General features: G+C 38.1%; 1 protein-coding gene across 1 annotated transcript in view; it reads left to right on the forward strand.

Annotated features, from left to right (window-relative positions):
- AK9 (adenylate kinase 9) overlaps positions 1-22,592 on the forward strand; it is a 109,649-nt gene that overhangs the window by 61,474 nt on the left and 25,583 nt on the right. The window contains exons 21-30 of the mRNA XM_059699755.1: positions 1,161-1,237; positions 4,217-4,366; positions 7,824-7,904; positions 8,391-8,594; positions 8,949-9,070; positions 13,439-13,651; positions 15,473-15,733; positions 17,005-17,129; positions 18,910-19,129; positions 21,401-21,466. Coding sequence (XP_059555738.1) covers positions 1,161-1,237; positions 4,217-4,366; positions 7,824-7,904; positions 8,391-8,594; positions 8,949-9,070; positions 13,439-13,651; positions 15,473-15,733; positions 17,005-17,129; positions 18,910-19,129; positions 21,401-21,466 — 1,519 coding nt within the window. The remainder of the gene's footprint in view (positions 1-1,160; positions 1,238-4,216; positions 4,367-7,823; positions 7,905-8,390; positions 8,595-8,948; positions 9,071-13,438; positions 13,652-15,472; positions 15,734-17,004; positions 17,130-18,909; positions 19,130-21,400; positions 21,467-22,592) is intronic.

Genomic DNA, 22,592 nt, shown 5'->3' on the forward strand with positions numbered 1-22,592 from the left:
GCTCTACTTTATTTACCTAGTCCCTTATTACCTAGTCCCCTATTAAATACTTGGAACAGTTGTTCTTAATGTTATTTTTTAAAGATGCAATCATTTTTAAAAGAATGCCACATTCTTATACATGTTTCCTTGTGCAATAGCAAGCTGATTCCTGAAGGGTAAATTCCTAGATATAAACTTTCTAAGTCAAAAGTATACACATTTTCATTTTTAATAAATATTGCCTTTCTGCACCATTTCACTAACTTTTTTATACCTGTCTTCACCATTAAGCAGGTTTAGTGCTTCCATTATAATGAGAAACAGATTCCCTCCAGATACTGAAGTTTCCATATTCTAAATCTCTTTAAATTTCACATAATTGCTCTGACTACAAAGATCAACTTACAAATTTTCAATTTATTTAATATAGAAAAAAAATTAAATGCAAGAAAATTAAATAAAATTTAAAACTCATAATGCCATCATCCAGGTAACTAATATTAATAATTTGATTAGTTTTCTCCTAATGTTTTCATCATTGTTTACATACATTTAAAACACAAATTTAAAATTCTATTATACATAGTTTTATATTACACTTTTTCATTTAAAATTATAATGTGAACATTTCTTATTTAATCAGAAGGAAAAAGTGGTACAATTTCTCATATTTGCTTTTTCAACTAGAGAGTACTTTATTAATTTTTAAAGGTTTCCTAATATGCTTGACTGGCATAGCTCAGTGGTTGAGGGTTGACCTATGAACCAGGAGGTCACTGTTCGATTACTGGTCAGGGCACATACCTGGGTTGCCGGCTTGATCCCCGGTATGTGGCGTGCAGAAGGCAGCTGATCAATGATTCTCTCTCATCATTGATGTTTCTTCCTTCCTCTCTGAAATCAATAAAAAAATATTTTTTTAAAAAAAGGTTTCCTAATAAATACAGCTTTTCAAAGTGCAACATTCCAAATTGTCTTAAAAAAAAAAAAAAAACAAACCCTGAAAATTAACTGACCTCTATATGAAAAAATTAAACATTTACATTATGAAGTAAAAATATAATGAATTTTATGAATGGTTTTCTCTTCATTTTTACCACTCAGCCTTAAATTCTGTAATTTTGTGAGATGTCTGAATTTCCAGAGATAATTAAATTTTGAACTTTTTTTAATTTCAGAAAAATCAAAGAAGAGGCATTGAGAATAGAAGAAGAAAATCAAAAGCTATTGGCAGCTCTGAATGTGAAAACAAAAGGCAAACATAGATTGATATGGCTAATAATGTGTTATTTAATTTTGTTTTATTATTGCAAGCAACCTCAGTATTTTGGTGAATTATAGAAAGGGTGACCACATTTCTTTATTTGCCCATGAGAGTCCAGCTTTATGGCTCTGGTCCTGAAGTATTTATTTGACCCGCTTTCATTCTCAATATGTTCCAATTTGGATAAAAATTATATGGTCAATGGAGTAATGGATCACAGAAAAAAGACTCCTGACACAGATGCCTACTCATGCACATTAAAGAGTTTCTTTTAAGATTACAGTTCTTAACTTGGAATCTATGGTTAAAATTCAGGAGTCTATGAAACTGATTGAAAAAAATAATTACAACTTTATTTTAACTAACCTTTAACTAAAATTTAGTTTTTCCTTCAACTAGTAATTCATATAGGTAACAGACCACAGTAGTATTAGTGATAATTTAACTTTGTCACCAATAGAAATGAAGACATCACATTACAGTTTTATATATCTTGTTTATGCTTATTCTGATTCCCAAATTATGCTAGTTGTTAAGCCAGCTTCTGGTTCTTGTTGTTTAATGAATTAGTAAAGGTGCACTATTTTCTAATAGCACAAGTTATTTTTGAAATCTTGATGACTTACTTCAATGTAGTTGACTTCTTATGTATTTTGTTTTATGAGATTGAAAGCATTAATCTAAAAAGGTATCCATAAGCTTTATCAGACTGCCAAAGGAATCCATGGCTCAAAAGCGTGAGGAGTATCTGTTTCAGTTTTCCATTGCTGTGAAAAAGCCACCCCAAAACTGTAAAACAACCCCCTTTTTATTATACACAAATTCTGCGGGTCAGGAATTCAGGCAGGGCTTATCTCTGCTCCCCAGGGACCTTGTTCTGACTTAAGGAGCCACGTTGGAGGTGGATCCTCTGGCCCCACACACACCTTCAAGTGACGGTGGCCCTGATTAACATCTTTCTGACGACTTCCTGAGAGACCCAGGGTCAGAACCACCGATAAGTCACTCCCAAATCCCTGACTCCAGAAATTAGGATAATACATGACTATTGTTTTAACAACTGTACAGTAACTTTATTGATTTCAGAGGGGAAGGAACTCAGATTATCCACGAGGGTACTAGAAAAAAAGTATTAGAGCTTTTTACTTTTTTTTTTTTTAACCAAAAGAAAGAATTTAATTGAAAGACATTTTGAGTTTCTGGTGTAGAGTACTTAACTTCCAACCCAAACCCTGGTAGGTTTTAGCAAATTATGCTTCTTCCTCTTGTGTATCACGATCAAACTCTCCGTGTAACACAAAAGATTCACCACATTCTAAGTCACATATTTGGAAGCCACTGGCTCTGCGGTCCCGGTCAGACCTTGAGATCTAAGGACACTTCAGGATACTTTTCTCTGGGGACTTCATCACCCAAATCTGGTGATGAAAATCTAGATGAAAATTCCGGTTCCAGAGGTATCACACGCCACTACCATGTGATTCTTGGAAGGCACTCACTGGGAGGAAGGAAGTCCCACAAGAATCCAGAAGTCACGTTCATTTATTTTTTCACAGCATCTTTGCATATAAATTACCTTGTTTTTCAGTCAGTTTCATAATATAGTAAAGGAATTGGAAGATGGATTTTCTGACTCCACCATTCACCCCATCTTTTTCTTGAAAGATTTCCATGCATATATTTCTGAGAATGGTCATCAGCAACTACAGAAAATTTGAAGTTATGCTTTCTAAATTTCCATTTAACATATGGATTAGCGTACTCTATTATTCGTTATTAGCTAAAAGAAAATATAGAGTCTATCCCAGTGCTGCATAATGCAAGCCACATATGTAACTTTAAATTTTCTAGTAGCCAAATAAAATGTAAAAAATAAACAGGTTAAATGAATTACATTTAATACGCAATATCCAAAATACTATTTTGACATGAATGCAAAAATTTTGTATGCTTTAGTTTACATTCAGTTTTTAATATCTTTTTTACAAGATTCTTTTATTGACTTTTAGAGAGGAAAGGAGAGGGAGAGAAATAGAGAAACATTGATGTGATGGACATGGACAATAGTGTGGTGATTGCCGGAGGGTGGGATGGAGGTGGAAGAGGGCATGGAGGAGATAGATGGTGATGGGGGAGGATTAAAAAAGAAAGAAGAGTCCTGCTGGTATAGCTCAGTGGTTGGGCATTGACCTATGAACTAGGAGGTCACAGTTCATTTCTGGTCAGGGCAAAAGCCCGGGTTATGGGCTTGATCCCCAGAAGGGGACATGCAGGATGCAGCCAATGATTCTCTCACATCATTGATGTTTCTCTCTCTCCCTCTTCCTTCCTCTCTGAAATCAATAAAAAAATTTTTTTAAAAAAAAGAAAGAAACATGGATGTGAGAGGGAAACATCACAACCCAGGTATGTGCCCTGACTGGGAATCTAACCAGCAACCTTTCGATGCACAGGACGACACCCAACCAACCAACTGAGCCACACTGGCCAGGACTACATTCAATGTTTCATTCTAAATCTTTGAAATCCATTGTGTATGTTATGCTATGATGCACCTCAATTTGGACTAGCCACATTTTAAGGGCTCAATAGCCACATCATGCAGTGGCTACATATCAGACAGTGCATGCAGTTCTAGCCATTCCCTCTTTGAATGGACATTTGAGCCGTTGCCATCTTTTTACTGTTACAATACTTAGGGCTACTGAGAACATTTCTTGTTTTAAATGAGCCCTTAGGCTGGTGCTCCCATAGCACTCTGAGTATATGGCTATCATCCTTTACCACTACATTTTAATAGGTAGAATATATGGAAAATGTGTCTCTCCCTCCTGAAACCCCCTGTGCCAGAGGACAGGGCGCCACTCTTTACTCTTTGTGTGGGTCTCAGCACTTACCAGAGTGCCTCGCACCCAATTAATATTTCTGACCTAATCTGAACAATAATTTGTTTCTTCTCATTTTCTCTAGGGGTCGACGACGCTGACCTTGAGGCTTATGGGGATATTGAAGGTGAGGAGAATGACATTCCTGAAGTGTCTGAGGCCCTTGAGGAGACCGGGGGGCTCTTAGCCGAGGAGCCTGAAGCTTCTGAGGTTCCGGAACCAGAACCTGAATCAGGTTAGACTTCATTGACAGCCATGTTCTTAGTTCTACTCGTGTCCATTGGGGTGTGTGTGTGTGTGTGTGTGTGTGCGTGCGTGCATGTGTATACTTGTGTTTATGTTAAGAAAAAGGAAACAGACTAAAAAGGAGAGATGAGCCCACCCCCGCCCCGAGAACAGCCACTTATTTCCAACCCCACGGTTTGAAGTGTCGCAGGAAAGCCGACGCTGCCCCGCCCATCCTGGTGCTCAGGAGCAGTGCTGCCTGCGTCATTGGTGGGGTATGTTGTCAAAAAGCAGGGAATGTGCCACTAACGGTACTAACATATAAAGCTTTTTTTTTTCCTTCGACAATCTCTCTCTCAATTTGTCATGGATTGATTTTTATTGCTATTTAATGTCATTCTGAGTAAAGAAAAATTAAAAATCTAAATTATTAGCATGAATTTTACCATTCATCCTTATATTGTGCAAGGTCATTTTTAAATAAAAATACAAGAGCACTTAACTCATACGCAGAACCACTGGAATTCACACAATTCATATTGGCAGCTCGTACATGCATATGTATTTCGTTCTTACCAGGTTACTGGTAAGTTTTGTGTATGAAACTAACTGAGTTTTTTGTTTCGGTTCTTAATATGCACATATTCTACCAACACTCTCGACCTTTAGCTTCCCAGTGATGAAGGAAAGACTGAAAGAAAAAGGAACACTGGGTTGTCCTCTTTTCCTTTCCTTCTATGTCGTCATTTTCAGCCTAAGTGTTTCGCTAATACAGGAAAGTGACCCAAGTAAGAAAGGCTATGATGGGGTTCTGTGGTCATTCATGTCTCTCTGAATGCTGTCACCTGCTTTCTGCATCTGAAGCAAGTTCTAGTTCAGAAGGAAAGCATGATCTCTCAGGTGGGTCAGCCTCTTCCCCTGCCTGCCCCCATCCCTCAGGCATACTTACTCCTCCACGTCATGGGTCCCCTGGAATTCTGGGGCATCAGGAACTCACATGAGAATGAGATGACAAGGACTGGCTAGCACATATTGTGCATATCTCTGTCCATATGCATGCTCTATTGTGCCATTGGAGCCTCTTTGGCTTTTGTTTACAAAACAAAGTTCAAAGATAAAATTATTAAAAATTTCAGATTGACAACCAAAGAGCATTACACTGTGAGGCCATTCTGCGTGAGAGACTGTGCAGCTGCCCAGGCCACACAGCCTTGGCGCAGCCTGCTGCCGCGGTGCCTTTTGGCGGGTTGGCGCAGGGCCAGGAGGAGTCCTTGGGCAAAGAAAGTCACTCTCAAGGCTGGAGAGTGGGCTTAAAGCAGCAGGTTAGGGTACCCAGCATGTGGGGGCGAGGCTCACAAACGCTCCCAAGTACAGTTAGTATTGGATTTGAAACTAATGCTACAAATGAAAGGTCTTCAAATACCTGCAGCCAAACCCATCCTGTGGCAGTTAAGGGCTAGGAATCTTCTGTCAGCTGGTAGAGGAACTAGGACGAAGGGGAGTTTTCACCCTGGGAAATCTCAAGTTCAACATAGATCATTTTTACTACAGGAATTGGCATTAGCTTTATGAGGCAAAAGTATAAAATCACATAACCCTTGTGCCCAACAGAGGAGCTAGCAGGATGAAATCCTTCAGTTTCCTTTTAAGAGTCCCACAGCTCTATTGACTTGTGTTCCCACCCAGAAACATCAGTATTTTCTTCAGTACCTAACCAATTAGGCTGACTATTCTCCCACTCACCTACCTTTTGCAACAAGACAGGCCATAAAAGGAAAAGGGAGCCCACTGCATGGAACAACATATTTGCCTACGATACATCTGATAAGGGGTTAATTTCCAAAATATATAAGGAACTCAGACAACTTAACAAAAGGAAGACAAAAAATACAGTTAAAAATAGGATCTAAATATGCCCTAACCTGTTTGGCTCGGTGGATAGAGCATCGGCCTGCAGACTGAAAGGTCCCAGGTTCGATTCCGGTCAAGGGCATGTACCTTGGTTGCGGGCACATCCCCAGTAGGAGGTGTTCAGGAGGCAGCTGATCGATGTTTCTCATTCATGTTTCTAACTCTCTATCCCTCTCCCTTCCTCTCTGTAAAAAAAATCAATAAAATATATTTTAAAAAAGTAGGACCTAAATAGACACTTGTCCAAAGTGAACATACAGAAAGCCAAGAGACATATGAAAAAAAATGCTCAAAGTCACTAATCATCAGAGAGATGCAAATTAAAATGACAATGAGATATCACTTCACACCTGTCAGTATGGCTGTCATCAACAAATCAACAAATGACAAGTGCTGGTGGTGGGAATGCAGACTGGTGCAGCCATTATGGAAAACAGTAAGGCATTTCCTCAAAAAATTAAATATGGAACTGATATTTGATGCAGCAATGCCACTTCTGGGTATATATCCTAAGAAATCAGAAAAACCAGTCAGAAAGAATATATGCAACCCTATGTTCATAGCCCACTTTACAATAGCTAAGATTTGGAAACAGCCCAAGTGCCCATCAGCAGATGAGTGGATAGGAAAGCTGTGATACATTTACACAATGGAATACTATGCAGCTGTAAAAAAGAAAGAACTCTTACCATTTGCAACAGCATGGATGGACCTGGAGAGCATTGTGCTAAGTGAAATAAGCCAGTCAGACAAGTATCACAAGATCTCACTCATGTGGAATCTAATAAGCAAAATAAACTGTTGAACAAAATAGATCCAGACATAGGAGCATTGAATGGACTGTTGAATCTCAGAGGGAAGGCGGGGATGGGGGAATGGGATGGGAAGAAATTAACCGGGAACTTATGTGCATGTATGCGCAGCCTATAGACACAGACAGTAGTATTGGGAAGGCCTGGGAGGGGCAGGTGCAGGGTAGAGGGAGTCAATGGGAAAAAAGGAGGACATCTGTAATACTTTCAATAATAAAGACAAATTTTTTTAAAAAAAAAAAGGAAAAAAACACACCATAAAATACCAAAAATGAATAAGAGAAACAGACATCCATTAAATATGACACATCAAACATATTAGAGTTCTAATATCCACAAGTATTTACTAATGTAACTGGTCTAAGGGATGATATAGTTCTATTGCCTTTTATCTCCTTACTGTTTCTCTCAGGGAACTTCCTTTTGCTGTTCTAAAGCCAGTCTCCCACTCCTTTTAGGGTCAGTTCTAGCTCATGTAGACATGACTGTTTTCAGTCAGAATTGTATGTCCCATGTGTCAGTTATCTTGGTCATGGTCCTTTAGTATATTTAAGAATATTCTTCATTTTCTGCCTTATACTATTAGATATTGTATGTCATACTTTACCTAACAAGAACTATATTTTCAATTAGACATAGTATACATAATTTAAACTATGTTTAAAAATTTTCTTTGTGCCAAAACTTTCATAAAGAAACAATGTTTTAAAATTCAAACACTAACTATTAGTTTTCTTTCCTCAGAGTCTACTGAGGAAACTACAGTTGGAACAGAAATTCCAAAAGAATCCAGAGAGGGTCTGGAAATTACATTATCTCAAACAGGTTAGCTTATAAAATAAAAGGAGTTAGTGATTAAAGTGCTTTTCATATTCTCCCACGAGGGTCTAGTAGTCCCTTGTTTTAGGCATCGTACCAACTTCCTACTTATTTCTTTGTACATTATATGCCAGTTGTGACGTATTATGTTTGATTTAGCTTATTCCATCAGAAGTATATCTAGCCATCTAATAACACTGTTTTTCATTAAATTTTATTTTATACATTTTATTATAGTTAAAGTTGCCATATGAAATACATAGTAATTATCCAAATAATTTTATTAATAGGTAATAATTCATCTACAGCCAATCCATGGAATGGAGCATAATTAAAATATGAATTTATAAATATACATTATTGCTGAGGACAATATGTGTATTTCTTTCATATGTTTTAAAAATATTATAAAGTATAAATTATTTTGGCAATATGGGTCAAGATACCATGTTTGAAGCTGCTTTTTTTTTCTTTCCTTTAACCTTTATTCAGAAATTGTACTACCTGAGTTTCCTGAAGACGCTTATCCTGACGTTCCTGAGATGGAACTACTTAAAGACGAGATGAAAAATTACGAGGCCAACTGGAAAAATCTGGAATTAATCATCAATGACTCTTTCTTTCCAATTTTCAAGTTGGAGATTGCTGGCCAGACTCCAGAGGAGCTATTTCAGAAAGCCGTGGAGACTATGGAAAGTAAGGGCTGTGATCCCACCTTTGACTGTCCAGAGCGGGTGATATGAAAAGCACTGTGCAACTTTAAAGTCTCTCTTGATGGCCCATAAAGGAGAACATTCAGTAAACCTGGGGATGATGTTAACATATTTAACAATTCTCATAGCACAGGCACATGCCAACCAGAACAGCTGAGGCGCACCAACAGCACTGGCCAAACTGGCCAGTTGTCCCTTTAAAAATTCTAAAGGCCAGTTTGCATACACATGTAAACTAAGAGATCAGTCACTACAATTAATTCTCCTAACCTTTGACTACTGCAATATACGCTAATATTATTATTCTTTCAAATCTTTCTTTTTTATTTTTTTACAGAACCTTTTCAGTATGTTGCATGGGAGTTCAATATAGAAGATTATGAGGAAGAAACAGAAGACCTCCAGGCCGAAGCGGAGGTTGATGAGGAGCTAGAAGAGGAGGAGGAGGAGGAGGAAGAGGTACGAGTCAGTGGGCCCTGCTCCCTCGGAGGCTAGGGAAGTCTTTCCTTTCCGCTCCAGCTCCTTCGCAGGGGTCACAGCACCGAAAGTGCGCGTGTCCAGACTGGTAGTTGGCACTCTTGGGCCCCAGGAAAGCAAGCAGGCTTCCTCGGTTTTACACCTGAACATTTTCAACGCACTTTGCCTCCACCCCAGCTTCCCTTGATCCCTGAAATGCCAGGGCTGCTTAGACAGTATGAAAAAATACGCCCATGAAGAAATAAAAGGGAAACCTTTTCCATTTTTTTCCATGGAAAAGCTATAGATATTAGAGAGAGAAATATTCTGTAAGTTCAACAGAAATGGGTGCTTTATGTACAATACAGCAGTGGCATCTTTGAGGGGCTGCTTGCATGATACTAATGAGTGGTATTTTCAAACAGGAACAACTCATTTGCGGCCCCAGCCTACTCCCTGGTCACGAGACTTTTGATAACCATTCTCAATTGATAGCCACCTAATTCAGGCATCTATCAAATATAAAATAGGAAGTGATTTTTTTTTTAAAGTTGGGGCTTTATGAAGGAAACAAAATGATGTAATAAGTTAGATAACCGTACAGCTGTAATTAAGTTAAACCCAAATATATGTGTGTCAAACAACAAATGTCATGTGGTGTGATTCTGATAACGTTCAGTACTTTAGCACTAAGGAACTGCTGAGCCCTTCAGTCAGGGTGGCTAACAGATATGGGCTTTTCCTGCCTGTACTGTGTTCAGGTTTTCTCCTTCAGTCATCCTCCTGCCATTCTTCTGTATCCTGTTTTGTTTTGCAAGAGAATGTCTCTTTCTTGTGTGTGCAGACAATTCCCAAGCTGTCTATAATATTCAAAACTTGTATTCTTAGGCACGGTCTTCATTGAAAATAGTGTCCTTACCTCACTTCCACTCTTCCTAATTTACCACAACACAAATCCGTTTTTCCTGTTGTCGTAGTTTCCTCAGGCTGCCATAAGAAAGTGCCACAAACTGGGAGGCTTAAAATAACAGAAACTAATTCTCTGATGGTCTCGAGGGAGAATTCTGAAATCCAGGTGTCAGAATGCTCCCTCTGAGGCTCTAGGGACAATCCTTCCTTTCCTCTTCCGTCCTCTGGTGGCTCCAGGTAGCCCCCAGCTTACGGCTGCTTGGCTCCCCTCTCTGCCTCTGTCTGTGCGTGATGGCCTCCTCCTCCTCTGCATCTTTTCCTTCTTTCAGAAGGACACTCGTCATGGGATTTCGGGGCCACCTGGTAATCAATTGTAAATATTATCTTGAGATCCTGAATTACATCTGCAAAGATGCTTTTTTCAAACAAGGCCAATATGGCTGCCAGGAGTTCTTAGAAATTTTGACCTAGGAGTCAAAAGAACACTCTATCCTGACATCCACCTGGAAAATAGCAAGAAGGAACTTGGCTTCTCCCATCTCAGTCAGTTGCCCTGACTGATCACAGTAACTAGAGGGCTTAGTGTGTGAGTGAGCCAGCCTTGGTAACATGCCCACCCAGTGACTATGCAGTGGGGAGTTCCTGTGATTGTCTGGGCCACTTGAGTTCCTTGGAATTCGGAAGAAGCAGTCCTCCATGAGAAGAGGGAGAAAGGTTCTGCTACTAGAAAAAGGAAGAAAGTCGTTATACAAACAAAAGCAAAAGATATACACATCATGAGAAACATTCTGGGAAGACATGTCCCAGAATCTCCACAGTCCTTCCGGAGAAGATGGAGTACAGGGCATTCAGGCTGCCCTCTAGCTGAAAGCAGCGGAGAAACACGGTAAAATACATGAGACGTTTTCCACACGTGGGCGTGCCTCAGGGAAGCACAGTGGTCCTAGAGATGGGGACAAATGAGGGACACCCCACGGCTTCCCCACCTTATTGTCTGTAGGTCATGTGCCTTGTCCAGGCCATGGTCCAGGGAGGAGCACCTAGGCCAGGGATGGCGAACCTTTTGAGCTCGGCGTGTCAGCATTTTGAAAAACCCTAACTTAACTCTGGTGCCGTGTCACATAGAGACATTTTTTGATGTTTGCAACCATAGTAAAACAAAGACTTATATTTTTGATATTTATTTTGTATATTTAAATGCCACTTAACAAAGAAAAATCAACCAAAAAAATGAGTTCGCGTGTCACCTCTGACACGCGTGTCATAGGTTCGCCATCACTGACCTAGGCAGAGACTTCCAGACTCCTTTATTGGAGGAGACAGGGCAGAGAATCCCAGGACACAAAGCAGTTAGAGTTCACAGGGAAAAGACCAGAAGAAAAGATGTGCACACAAGGAGAACTCCAGAGACCTGCAGAGCAGAGTACTGGTCAGCCCTTTGCCGGTTAGAAAACTATTGGGGGGGGGGGTGGCGCAAAGGAAGTACCACCTGATGAGATTAGAGAGACCGGTACTGAGATCTCAAACAAGGCCAGAAATAATGCCTGTTCCCACTAACCACTGGGTATCACTAAAAAAGGTCTAAGCCTCAGGGATGGGGATAATTAAACCTGGAATAGTGCACAGCAAAAAATAAAAAATAAATAAAGGAAGAACTGCTGATACATGTAACAATCTGGATGAATCTCAAAATTATTTTTGCCAAGAGAAGCCAGACAAAAGAGAAAACATACTGTATGAGTACATTTGTATAACATTATAGAAAATGTAAACTAATTATAGTGAGAGAAAATACAGCAGTGCTTGCCTGGGAGTGGGGTGGGTAGGTGGCAAATAGGGTTAGAAAAGAGGCATGAGCAATTATGGTCTTGATGAATATGTAGTGATGGTTTCAGAGATAAACACCTATGTCAAAACTATCAAATAGCATACTTTAAATATGGACAGTGTTTTAATGGCATTTACACCTCATAAATCTGTTAAAAGTATTAAAGGTGGTTATAGCCACCATTATCGCTAAATGATGGACATATAAGTAATTTTTATTTTTTTAAATTAATTAATTCTTGCCTCTCCTCCATCTCTTCTTTTTTCTCCTTCCATAATACTTATTATTGGTTAGGTCTCTTGGATCTATCCTCCAAATATCTTATCTTTTTCCTCATATTTCTCTGAAATCAATAAAAATAATTTTTTAAATATATTTTTATTGATTTCCATAGAGGAAGGGAGAGGGAGAGAGAGATAGAAACATCAGTGATGAGAGAGCCCACAACCCGGGCATGTGTCCTTGACCAGAATCAACCCAGGACCCTCAGTCTGCAGGCCAACACTCTATCCACTGAGCCAAGCTGGCTAGGGATATATATATATATATATATATATATATATATATATATATATATATATATATTTTTTTTTTTTTTTTTTTAAAGAGAGAACTCATGGACTTGGACAACAGTTTGGTGAAGGCAGTGGTGGTGATAGAGATGTAAGAGGGCAGAGAGGGGATAAATGACTTACATTTTTTGAAGAAATATTACGAGTGTTAATATAGTATTGGAAGGAAAAGGATAAGAGAAAATTTTTATTCTTTATGCACTGTGATGTGTTTTTGGATAATTTTATTATAACCATGTATTTTATAACAGAAAATTACCTTTAATGTACTTCCATTGCTTTAAATAAATTGCAAGAATTCTTAAAGAACTTTACACAGTTTCTTTATTTTTCATAAATAAAAATATGTTACATATTTCTAATTGTAATGAAATAAAATATTTTCAAATTATTCTATTTTTTAATTGAATGTATTGAGGTGATTACATATTCACTTAGTAGAAAACAGCAAATCCTGAAGCATCTCCCATCTCATTTTCAATGGGTAAGAATTTGTGACCCTGGCTCAGCTTTTACTTCTTAATTTTATTTTAGAAACTGATTCTGTACCGAGCACAACCTGGGATTTTTCATTATACCTATGTCTGTGGGACATCCTGCTTCTCAGTGCTACTTTATGTTCTTTATGAAAATAAAGGAGCTTGGCTCTGGCCAGTTTGGCTCAGTGGATAGAGCATCGGCCTTCAGACTGTAGGGCCCCAGGTTCGATTCCGGTCAAGGGCATGTACCTTGGTTGTGGGCACATCCCCAGGAGGGGGTGTGCAGGAGGCAGCTGATTGATGTTTCTAACTCTCTATCCCTCTCCCTACCTCTTTGTAAAAAATCAATAAAATATTTGGGGGGAAAAAGTAAAGAAGCTTGAGATGTGAGCTTAGAGGGATATAAGAAACTGATTTTTTAATTCATTAAGTGGCCAGTATAAGAACTGGCCTTTACAAATTGTTTTAAATATGTATTGTTATGGTTTAAATACTATTCAAGAGACATTTTTAAGTTCCCCCTTTAGTATTGCATCAAAATACTTTTTAAAAATATTCTCCAAATGTTAAATAATATTTCTAGAATGAAGACAGAATGAAAGAGAAGAAAAGACATTTGGGAGACACCAAGCACTTTTGTCCAGTAGTTCTCAAAGAAAACTTCGTCCTACAACCAGGCAACACAGAGGAAGCAGCTAAGTATCGAGAAAAGGTCTACTACTTTTCAAGTCCCGAGGCTAGAGAAAAATTTATGGAGCATCCTCAGGAGTACGTGGCTCACAATGAACCATTAAAGGTGAAAACTATATTATTCTTGTCCTCATGATTGCTCGTTACCTTTTTAGGGACTTATTATATCCACCATTTTATTTGGTAGTGAAGTTCCCAATCTGATATAGCAATATAGTGAAAACATCTAAGTTCCAAGAACAACTTTTTGGAATAGAACCCAAAATAATGATCAGTTTTGATTTCCACTGTAATGCCTTGTGTCAAACCAGTACTTAATAGCTGTCTCTCTAGCTGAAACAAAAAGACACAGCTGAATTTATTGCTTATAAATCTGTTGAATTTATTGTATTCCTTAACCAGTTAGCCTCTCTGAGCAGAGCAGTCTGCTGATCATAAGACAGGATTCGGGCAAGTATGGGATTCAGAGGTTCGTGGCCTTCCATGGGTTGACATCCTCTGTGGCAGGGCGATTACTCAGGTGAGACTGCTGTTAATCTGGTTCCACCCAGAGGCATGATTATAGGGGCAAATTCATGCCCGATTGCTTGACTCTCAAGAGCAGGGACGACCCTGATTCAAAAGATGGCAAAGGAGTGTTCCGAAAGGTGAGTGGTCCTTGTCGGTTAAACTGTTTTAAACTGGTTTAAGTAGCTATAGAACAATCAATCCTTTCTTAAGTTTGTAGGGACATTTTTATCCTTACTTATTTCCCACTTTGGAACTATTTTCTACATTCTTTAAAAAGTATTTTATTAAAGTCCCCAGCTGGCTTGACTCAGTGGTTGAGCATCAGCCTATGAAAGTGGAGGTCATGGGTTGGGGCACATGCTGGGGTTGTGGGCTCTGTCCCCAGTAGGGGGTGTGTGGGAGGCAGCCAATCGATGATTCTTTCTCATCATTGATGTTTCTATCTCTCTCTTCCTCTCCTTTCCTCTCTGAAATCAATAAAAATATTTTAAAGTATTTAAAGTATTTAAATATTTAAATTAAATATTTAAGTATTTAAAAATATTTTAAAGTATTAAAGCCAAACACAAAAGAACAAATACTGTACAATTCGACTTATACAAAGTACCTAGAATAAATTTATAGGGACAGAAAATAAGAGTGGTTGCCCCGGGCTGGGAAAAGGGGAGAGTAGAAGTTGCTGTTTGATGGGTACAGAGTTCCAGTTTTGGGATAATAAAAAAGTTCTGGAGAGAGATAGTGGTGATGGGTGCACAACATTATGAATATACATAATGCCATTGAATTTACACTTACAATGGTCAAAATGGTAAGTTTTATGTTATGTATATTTTAACGCAATAATAAAAGAACACATTGTGGCAATATTTTATTCATTTTTTAAAACAAAGCACACACATAGTAACACCAGCTCTAAACAAGTCTTCATATTTATGTTTTACTTTCTCATCTTCTTCCACATGGGTATATATTGTTTCTAGTGTATATAGTATTTATAATATTTTTCTCTTAATGTTATATCATAGAAAGTTTATGTATTTCTATAGAGCTCATTAATGGTTTGACATATCATTTTAATATAATTTGTTAGACTTTTTATCATGCTAAATATGTATCTTTCCATTCTTTGTAAATTAAAACTTAAAAAAAACCCAAACTAATTCTATTTTATTAAATGCCTTTTGGCACAAGATATCAAAATAGTCTTATGATTGTTAATGCTCCCTAAAAACTACTGTTGATGTGATGCATCATGTTAATTGATCTCCTAATGTCAAAACAGCCCTGAATTAGTTAAGTGATAATTCAGTCTTAGGGATGGCAGTTAATTAGCCTCTCTTTTTTTTAAATAACTCAAAACTTTCTTTCCTTTATTCTCCCTTACCCCACATCTCCTTGATCCATCCCCCTGTGGCAGGCTCCTCCATTAAGAATATGCCTTCTGGGTCCCCATGGCTCTGGCAAAACTATCTGCGGAAGACAGTTAGCAGAAAGCTTGGGCATCTTTCACATTCAGTTTGAAGAATTTCTACAGGAAAAAATGATGCTCAAAACTGAAAAGAAAGTTGGACCTGAATTTGAAGAAGAGGCTGAGGAAGAACAACTTGCAAAACAAGAACTTGAAGAGCTTGCAATTGAGGCCAATGTCACACTTGAGAAAGAATATGCAAATAAGCCGGTAGTAATATTATAACTCTCCTTGCAGATAGTTGTGTGTGCTGGTATTACTTTTGGAAAGTAGGATATAAGGGGTATAAAACTCTATAAAGTTTCCAAGAAAAAGAAAAATATTAGCCCATAAAAGTCATTTAAGAGGCATCCTCCCCATGTTAGATACAAATCTTACTGCTAATCTATAATTAGCAGTGAGGGACCCCCATCCACCCCAGTGCACGAATTTTCGTGCACCCGGCCTCAAGTCTATAATATAAAATTACTGTTTCGCATGACTCCAATAAAAACCAGAAACGCTTTCCCTCACAAGGCTGTTGTATAGCATTAATTTGGGGCTACGTTATTTGATATATCTGAACTAGACTCTAAGGCTTTTTATTATTGTGTTCTCTGTATTTTTGCTTTGTCATAAATAGATAGATAGATAGATAGATAGATAGATAGATAAATAGATATAGATAGATATGTATATTTTTAGAGAGAGAGAGAGGAAGGGAGAGGGAACAAGAGAGAAAAACATCGATGTGAGAGCAAAACATCAATCAGCTGCCTCTTGCACACCCCCCACTGGGGATTGACCTGAGGCCTGGGCTTGTGCCCTGACCAGGAATAGAACTGGCAGGCAACCTTTCAGAGCGCAGGACGATGCCCAACCAACTGAACCATACCAGACAGGACTCTGTTTTTGTCATCATGTATCATAAAAATCTGCCCCAGTGCCAATAGGAATCTCAAAATATTAATTTCTCATGATGCCTCATAAGAAAGTTTGTATGGCGCTCCTAGGTGGTTTCTATCTAGGGTTGTAATTCTAACTCACTTTTTAACCATTTCCGATGTAGCAAGACGGTTTTCTTCTCAAAGGACCCACTGTAATTGGATCCAGGTACAGACTGTATTTCAGATGACTCCCTGGCTAGCCCATCCTTCAATCAGGATCTACTTTTAGTAACTATAAGATAGATGACAAAAATCAGTTATAGATTGAACAAGGTTTTAGCAAAAAGTGATGAGACAGATATCCAGAGGTCATGTATGAAAATCAGTTATGCTAATCGCTAGTAGCTCCTCTTAGCTACACTAGATATAATTTAATATTTAAAACCATATAAGATATTGGTTTAAAGAAAAAAGCATAAATATTATAAGGTTTAAAAGCAACAATATAAAAAAATATCCTGAGAAAAACAGGTGTCATCTTAATCAACTATGTAATAGAGTATTGTTTATTAATATAGTTCTGAATTTGTTTTGTTTTCTGATTTTTGTGTTCAGACTCCAGAAGTGCAATTTACAGAAGAAGAAGAAGCAATCAGATTATATTTAATGGAAAATGAACCATTGCCTCCCGAAATTCTAGAAAACATTCTTTCTGAGTGGTGGCATAAAGAACCAATACGGTATCTTAATTTATATAGGATTATACATTGATTGACTTTTATTTGACTTATTCTCAAAACTCTAAAACAGTGATGGCGAACCTTTTGAGCTGGGCGTGTCAGCATTTTGAAAAACCCTAACTTAACTCTGGTGCCATGTCACTTATAGAAATTTTCTGATATTTGCAACCATAGTAAAACAAAGACTTATATTTTTGATATTTATTTTATATATTTCAATGCCATTTAACAAAGAAAAATCAACCAAAAAAATGAGTTCGCGTGTCACCTCTGACACGCGTGTCATAGGTTCGCCATCACTGCTCTAAAACGTAATACAACATAAATTTAAAAATGTTCTTCTTTACTCTCATGTAAATTAGTGATTCTATACATTAAAAACATCTGGGATATTATTTTATATATTTATTTTTATTGATTTCAAAGAGGAAGGGAGAGGGATGGAGAGATAGAAACATCAATGATGAGAATCATTGATTGGCTGCCTCTTGCACGCCCCCTACTGGGAGTTGAGCCTGCAACCCGGGCATGTGCCCTTGACCAGAATCAAACCTGGGAACCTTCAGTCCCCAGGCCGATGTTCTGTCACTGAGCCAAACTGGCTAGGGCTGGGAAATTATTTATAAAATACTGATGCCAGGCCCCAACCCAAAATAACTGAATCAAAATCTTTGAGATTGTAGCCATTTTTATGGAAATTTGCCCATTTAATTAAGGATAGAAAACATTTTAAATGCCAGTTAAGGGCTGAAACTGTCAAATGTTAATGAAAGCTCTGTTCATATTAAGAAAACATATCTAAATATAAATATTTAAACAAACCAAATTTTAGGTAAGCATAATAAACTTTCATTCACAAGGGGACCAATATTGACTTTCTCAATTAAGCAAGGCCAAGTTCTCAAAGCCTAATTATTTGTTTCGTGTGTGTGTGTGTGTGTGTGTGTGTGTGTGTGTGTGTGTATGTAAATATATTTTTATTGATTTCAGAAACTAAGGGAGAGGGAGAGATAGAAACATCAATGATGAGAGGGAATCATTAACCAGCTGCCTCCTGTACGCAACCCGGGCATGTGCTCTTGACTGGAATCAAACCTGGGACCTTTCAGTCCACAGGGCAACGCTCTATCCACTAAGCCAAACCAGCTAGGGTAAAGTCTGATTGTTTTACAGTTAGTTACTTCACAATGAACATGTGTTAGCATTCTCGTTATTTTCATGATTCTTCAAGTTTCATCATACTTAAACAAGTTTGATAAGCCTATTTGGTTATAATCATCTTAATACATATAAGCCAGGATACATACATACATAATTGTCATGAGTTACAAGGGGACCCAGGGAAGGAAGTATGAATTGTCTCATGAAAGGAAGCATCATTAAAAGAAAAACTACTGAAGGGTGGCTTCCCACTAAAGGTCAGCTGGTCAGACCTACCTCTTTATAAAGGGTAACAAGTTCCTTAGGCTGGGCATTCCTCCCAGGCAGAGAATTTATTTTCTCTTAATTTTCATCAAATATTAAGACTATTTATAATTAAAGAGAACTTATCTACATTATAAATATAAGAATAAAGTATAATTTTAATTTAATTCAATACATTTGAGAAAAGACACATCATGTTTATGCAAGTAGAAATATTAAAAGAACTAAGGGAGATTACTTTTTAGACTACTCATTGCACATCTTATAGGAAGTTGAGATTTATCAATACTTTTTTCATTTTTAAACTAATATTTATAATGTAATATTTAAAATAAATTATGCAATTCATGCCTAGTTCCACAGGTTTTATATTAGAGGGTTTCCCACGATATCCTGATGAGGCCCAGCTTCTAGGGGAACATGGATTTTTCCCAGATGCTGCTTTTTTAATACAAGTTGATGATCAAGATGTTTGTGATCGGCTCCTGCCTCCCCAAATTGAAAAGTGGAAACTGAAACAGAAGAAGAAATTAGAAAGGAAAATGCTCATTAAAGAAATGAAGGCAAAAATCAGGGTATGTATCTCGTAAAACAGTTTTAGAGTAAATTTTTTCTGTGTCCTATATTATAATCCTATATAATAAAAGGGTAATATGCAAATTGACCCTAACAGCAGAACGACCACGCAACCAGTCACTATGAAGCGCATTGATCACCTCTCGGTCCCTCCCCCTAGCCATCAGGCTCTGATTGCCCGATGGCGAACAGGGCACTGGGGGTGGGTGGTGGCAGGGGGCAGGGCCAGCTGCTGGCAGCTGGAGAAGATGGCCCTGATCGCAGGCCAGGCCTAGGGACCATACCCATGCATGAATTTCATGCACTGGGCCTCTAGTTAAATTATAAAGTGGTCTTTACAAAAATGTAGTTTTCTGATTTTAATAGCATAGTCAATATGAAAACACTCTTCACCAAATATTAAGAATATTTATAATTAAAGAGTTAAGATTTATTTGAGGCCTGTGTGGTTATCAACATGTTAATATTTCTCTCTTCAAGGCAAATAAAATTAAAGATTTTTGTAGCACCAAAGTATCCCTATATCAGACACAGGTACATAATGGAAGAGGCAGCAAGTGAAGCAGACCTTAAAACACAAAAAATTAAAGTTATCAGTGGTTTTTTTCACTAGCTCCTGGAATTATGACACCATCCATTAAGGCTATGTAAGCCTGTGGTGAGACAGATACAGATATTAGCTTAGAACATCTTTTCTAAAACTGTAATGTGAGGAGTATTCCATAAAATGTTCAAAAGTGTCATAGGAACCCAACAATTCCACTCTTAGAAATCTACCTAACAGAAATGAAAACATGTCCACATAAAAATATGTATATGAATGCTCATTATAACATTATTCATAGTAGCCAAAAAGGAGAAACAACCCAATGGCCATCAACTGATGAATGGATAAACTGAATGTGATAGACGTCTGGATAGAATACCTGAGTTCTTACATACAAAGCAATTCCCTCTGAGGGAAACACACAAAGTAGCTGAGAGAGTTTGTACCTTTTACCTCTACACATTGGTTCAGATCTTTCTCAGCCCACGCCTAGCACTCCTATAGGGATCTCCTAATTGTCCTCTGGCTTCATCTCTGGTCCCCCTAGGTCAGTGATGGCGAACCTATGACACGCGTGTCAGAGGTGACACGCGAACTCATTTTTTTGGTTGATTTTTCTTTGTTAAATGGCATTTAGATATATAAAATAAATATAAAAAATATAAGTCTTTGTTTTACTATGGTTGCAAATATCAGAAAATTTCTATATGTGACACGGCACCAGAGTTAAGTTAAGGTTTTTCAAAATGCTGAAACGCTGAGCTCAAATGGTTCGCCATCACTGCTCTAGGTCATCCTTCTGGTCATCTCCAGGCTACTTTTCCTAACACTTCCTAAAACTCTGAGCAAGCCGCCCTCTTAGGTGTGAACTCATTGTTCTGTCATTGGAAGCTGACCAATCTTGTTCCAAATCCTTTTTCTAACCTTGTTCCTTAGTTAGAACAAATACAAACCCTCCTCTGCAGCACCCAACATACCATGTGCTTTTCCATTTCCTTGTCTGGGAGTTTTCTGCATCATCCTCCACGAGCCCTGGGACGTTACCTGAGTTAAATCCTCTGACTTTGCTAACTCACCTATAGAGTAGAATAATACTGTCTGCTTTGCAGATATGTTTTAAGCAGAAAAAAGTAAGTATGTCCAGTATTTATTGCAGTGCTCCTAAGAGTGATGGCATCTAGCAAACATACAATGGTTAGTTAAACTTCACTAACCACAACTTATTTGAGTGAAAGGATCAGAGAAAAAAAAATAGACTCAAGATATGCATGTGTGTTATTGTGCATACTTCGCATTTCTTTGTGGTACAGTGTTCTCTATGTATGTTATGAAAACATAAAGGAGACTGTATTCTGTTTTAACAACTATACAGTTAAAACACCGTCTCACCCTCTAACTCTAAAGAGCTAGAGAATCTCTCTGGGGGCTCAAAAACTAAATGAATTCCATTCCATTGAGTTGTATAATTCTATCTACAATCTTTCTTGAGTGTCAACAAAACATGAATTCTTCAGAACGTTTACTCACTAGTTGCCAGATGAAAACAGCAGGGTCCTGCTGGCCCAGACCTGAGCCCCAGAGCACGCCTTCAGGCACCACTCCAATCTCTTAGGACTTGAAGGGATTGCATTTGGAAAGCCCTGAGCCAGTGAGCCCCCAAACCTCAGTGGGCTCATTAGTTTCCATTATTCATTACAATTTTTTAATATCTGTTTTTTTATAGGATGATATGATTGCTAAAAGAAGGGCTGAACTTATAGCAGAGAAAGAGAAAAGAAGGAAAGAGGAGGTAAGTAAAACATTTTTTTAAAAAAGCAGGACAGCCATTGTGTGTACGTGTCAACAGTATAAAATAAAAAGAGGCATTAAAAAGTACTGAAAGAAATAGAGTTTATGTGCAAGTAGTGAGATTATATATCATTTTCATTTTTTTGAGAAAGAGGGAGAGGGAGAGAGAGAGAAACATCAATGGTGAGAGAATCATTGATTGGCTGCCTCCTGCACGCCCCACATGGGGGATCGAGTTTGCAACCGGGCATGTTCCCTGACCAGGAATCAAACCATGACCTCCTGGTTCATAGGTGGATGCTCAACCACTGAGCCACTCCAGCCAGCCTCATTTTTATTTTTTTATACCTTTTGTTATTCCATGACTGTTTACAATGACCTCTTATTATTTTTGAAATCAGGAAAAAAAAATGAAAGAAAACCACTAGAAATGGTTGAGTAATCTAATGTAAAATATAACACTGCTTTAAACTATGCTTCTTTTGGAGTTTTAGTTTTGCTTTCTCACTTCCAGCCATGCCATAGGAGATGGGCTGGAGCTTGGGATTGAGGTCCAGACAGGGAGCCTGAGAAGCTGCTGCAACTAAAATATAGATTATCTTGCGATAAAGGATGCAACAGGGCAGAGCCAAGTGAACCCTGGGTCATGTTCTGTGCAGCATGCTCAGTACAGCTCCTCTCCATCTGCTGATTTTTTTAAAAAAACATATACCTTGAAGACTATGGATTCTTTTGTTTAGAGAGGAGCTATTCCCAAATTGACCTTGCTGACCCAAATGCTACAGCCAAACTAGTTCAGAGGAGGTGTAACTAGACCAGCTAGTTCTGTAAAGGACCCGAAGGTCATTATACAGTCAACTTACAAGTAAACCTGGTAACCAAGGTAGACAATACGATAGTGTCTGCCTCCTTCCATTTTTTTCTGGTTTAAGGCACTCTTGTATCATCTTTCCAAGGCTGACTCTTCTGTAATCTGATTTCCATCTACATAAAAATTTAACTCCACAAAAGAGGAAAAACAGAAAATAGGGCTGGCTACACGTGCCACCATATGCCACCCTGGTGTGGACATGCTCGAGGACTCCTGATACAGTCCAACTGTGACTGTGGGCCAAAACATTGCAGAA

This window comes from Myotis daubentonii, chromosome 6 (genome assembly GCF_963259705.1).
Source record: "Myotis daubentonii chromosome 6, mMyoDau2.1, whole genome shotgun sequence".
Classification (NCBI taxonomy): domain Eukaryota; kingdom Metazoa; phylum Chordata; class Mammalia; order Chiroptera; family Vespertilionidae; genus Myotis; species Myotis daubentonii.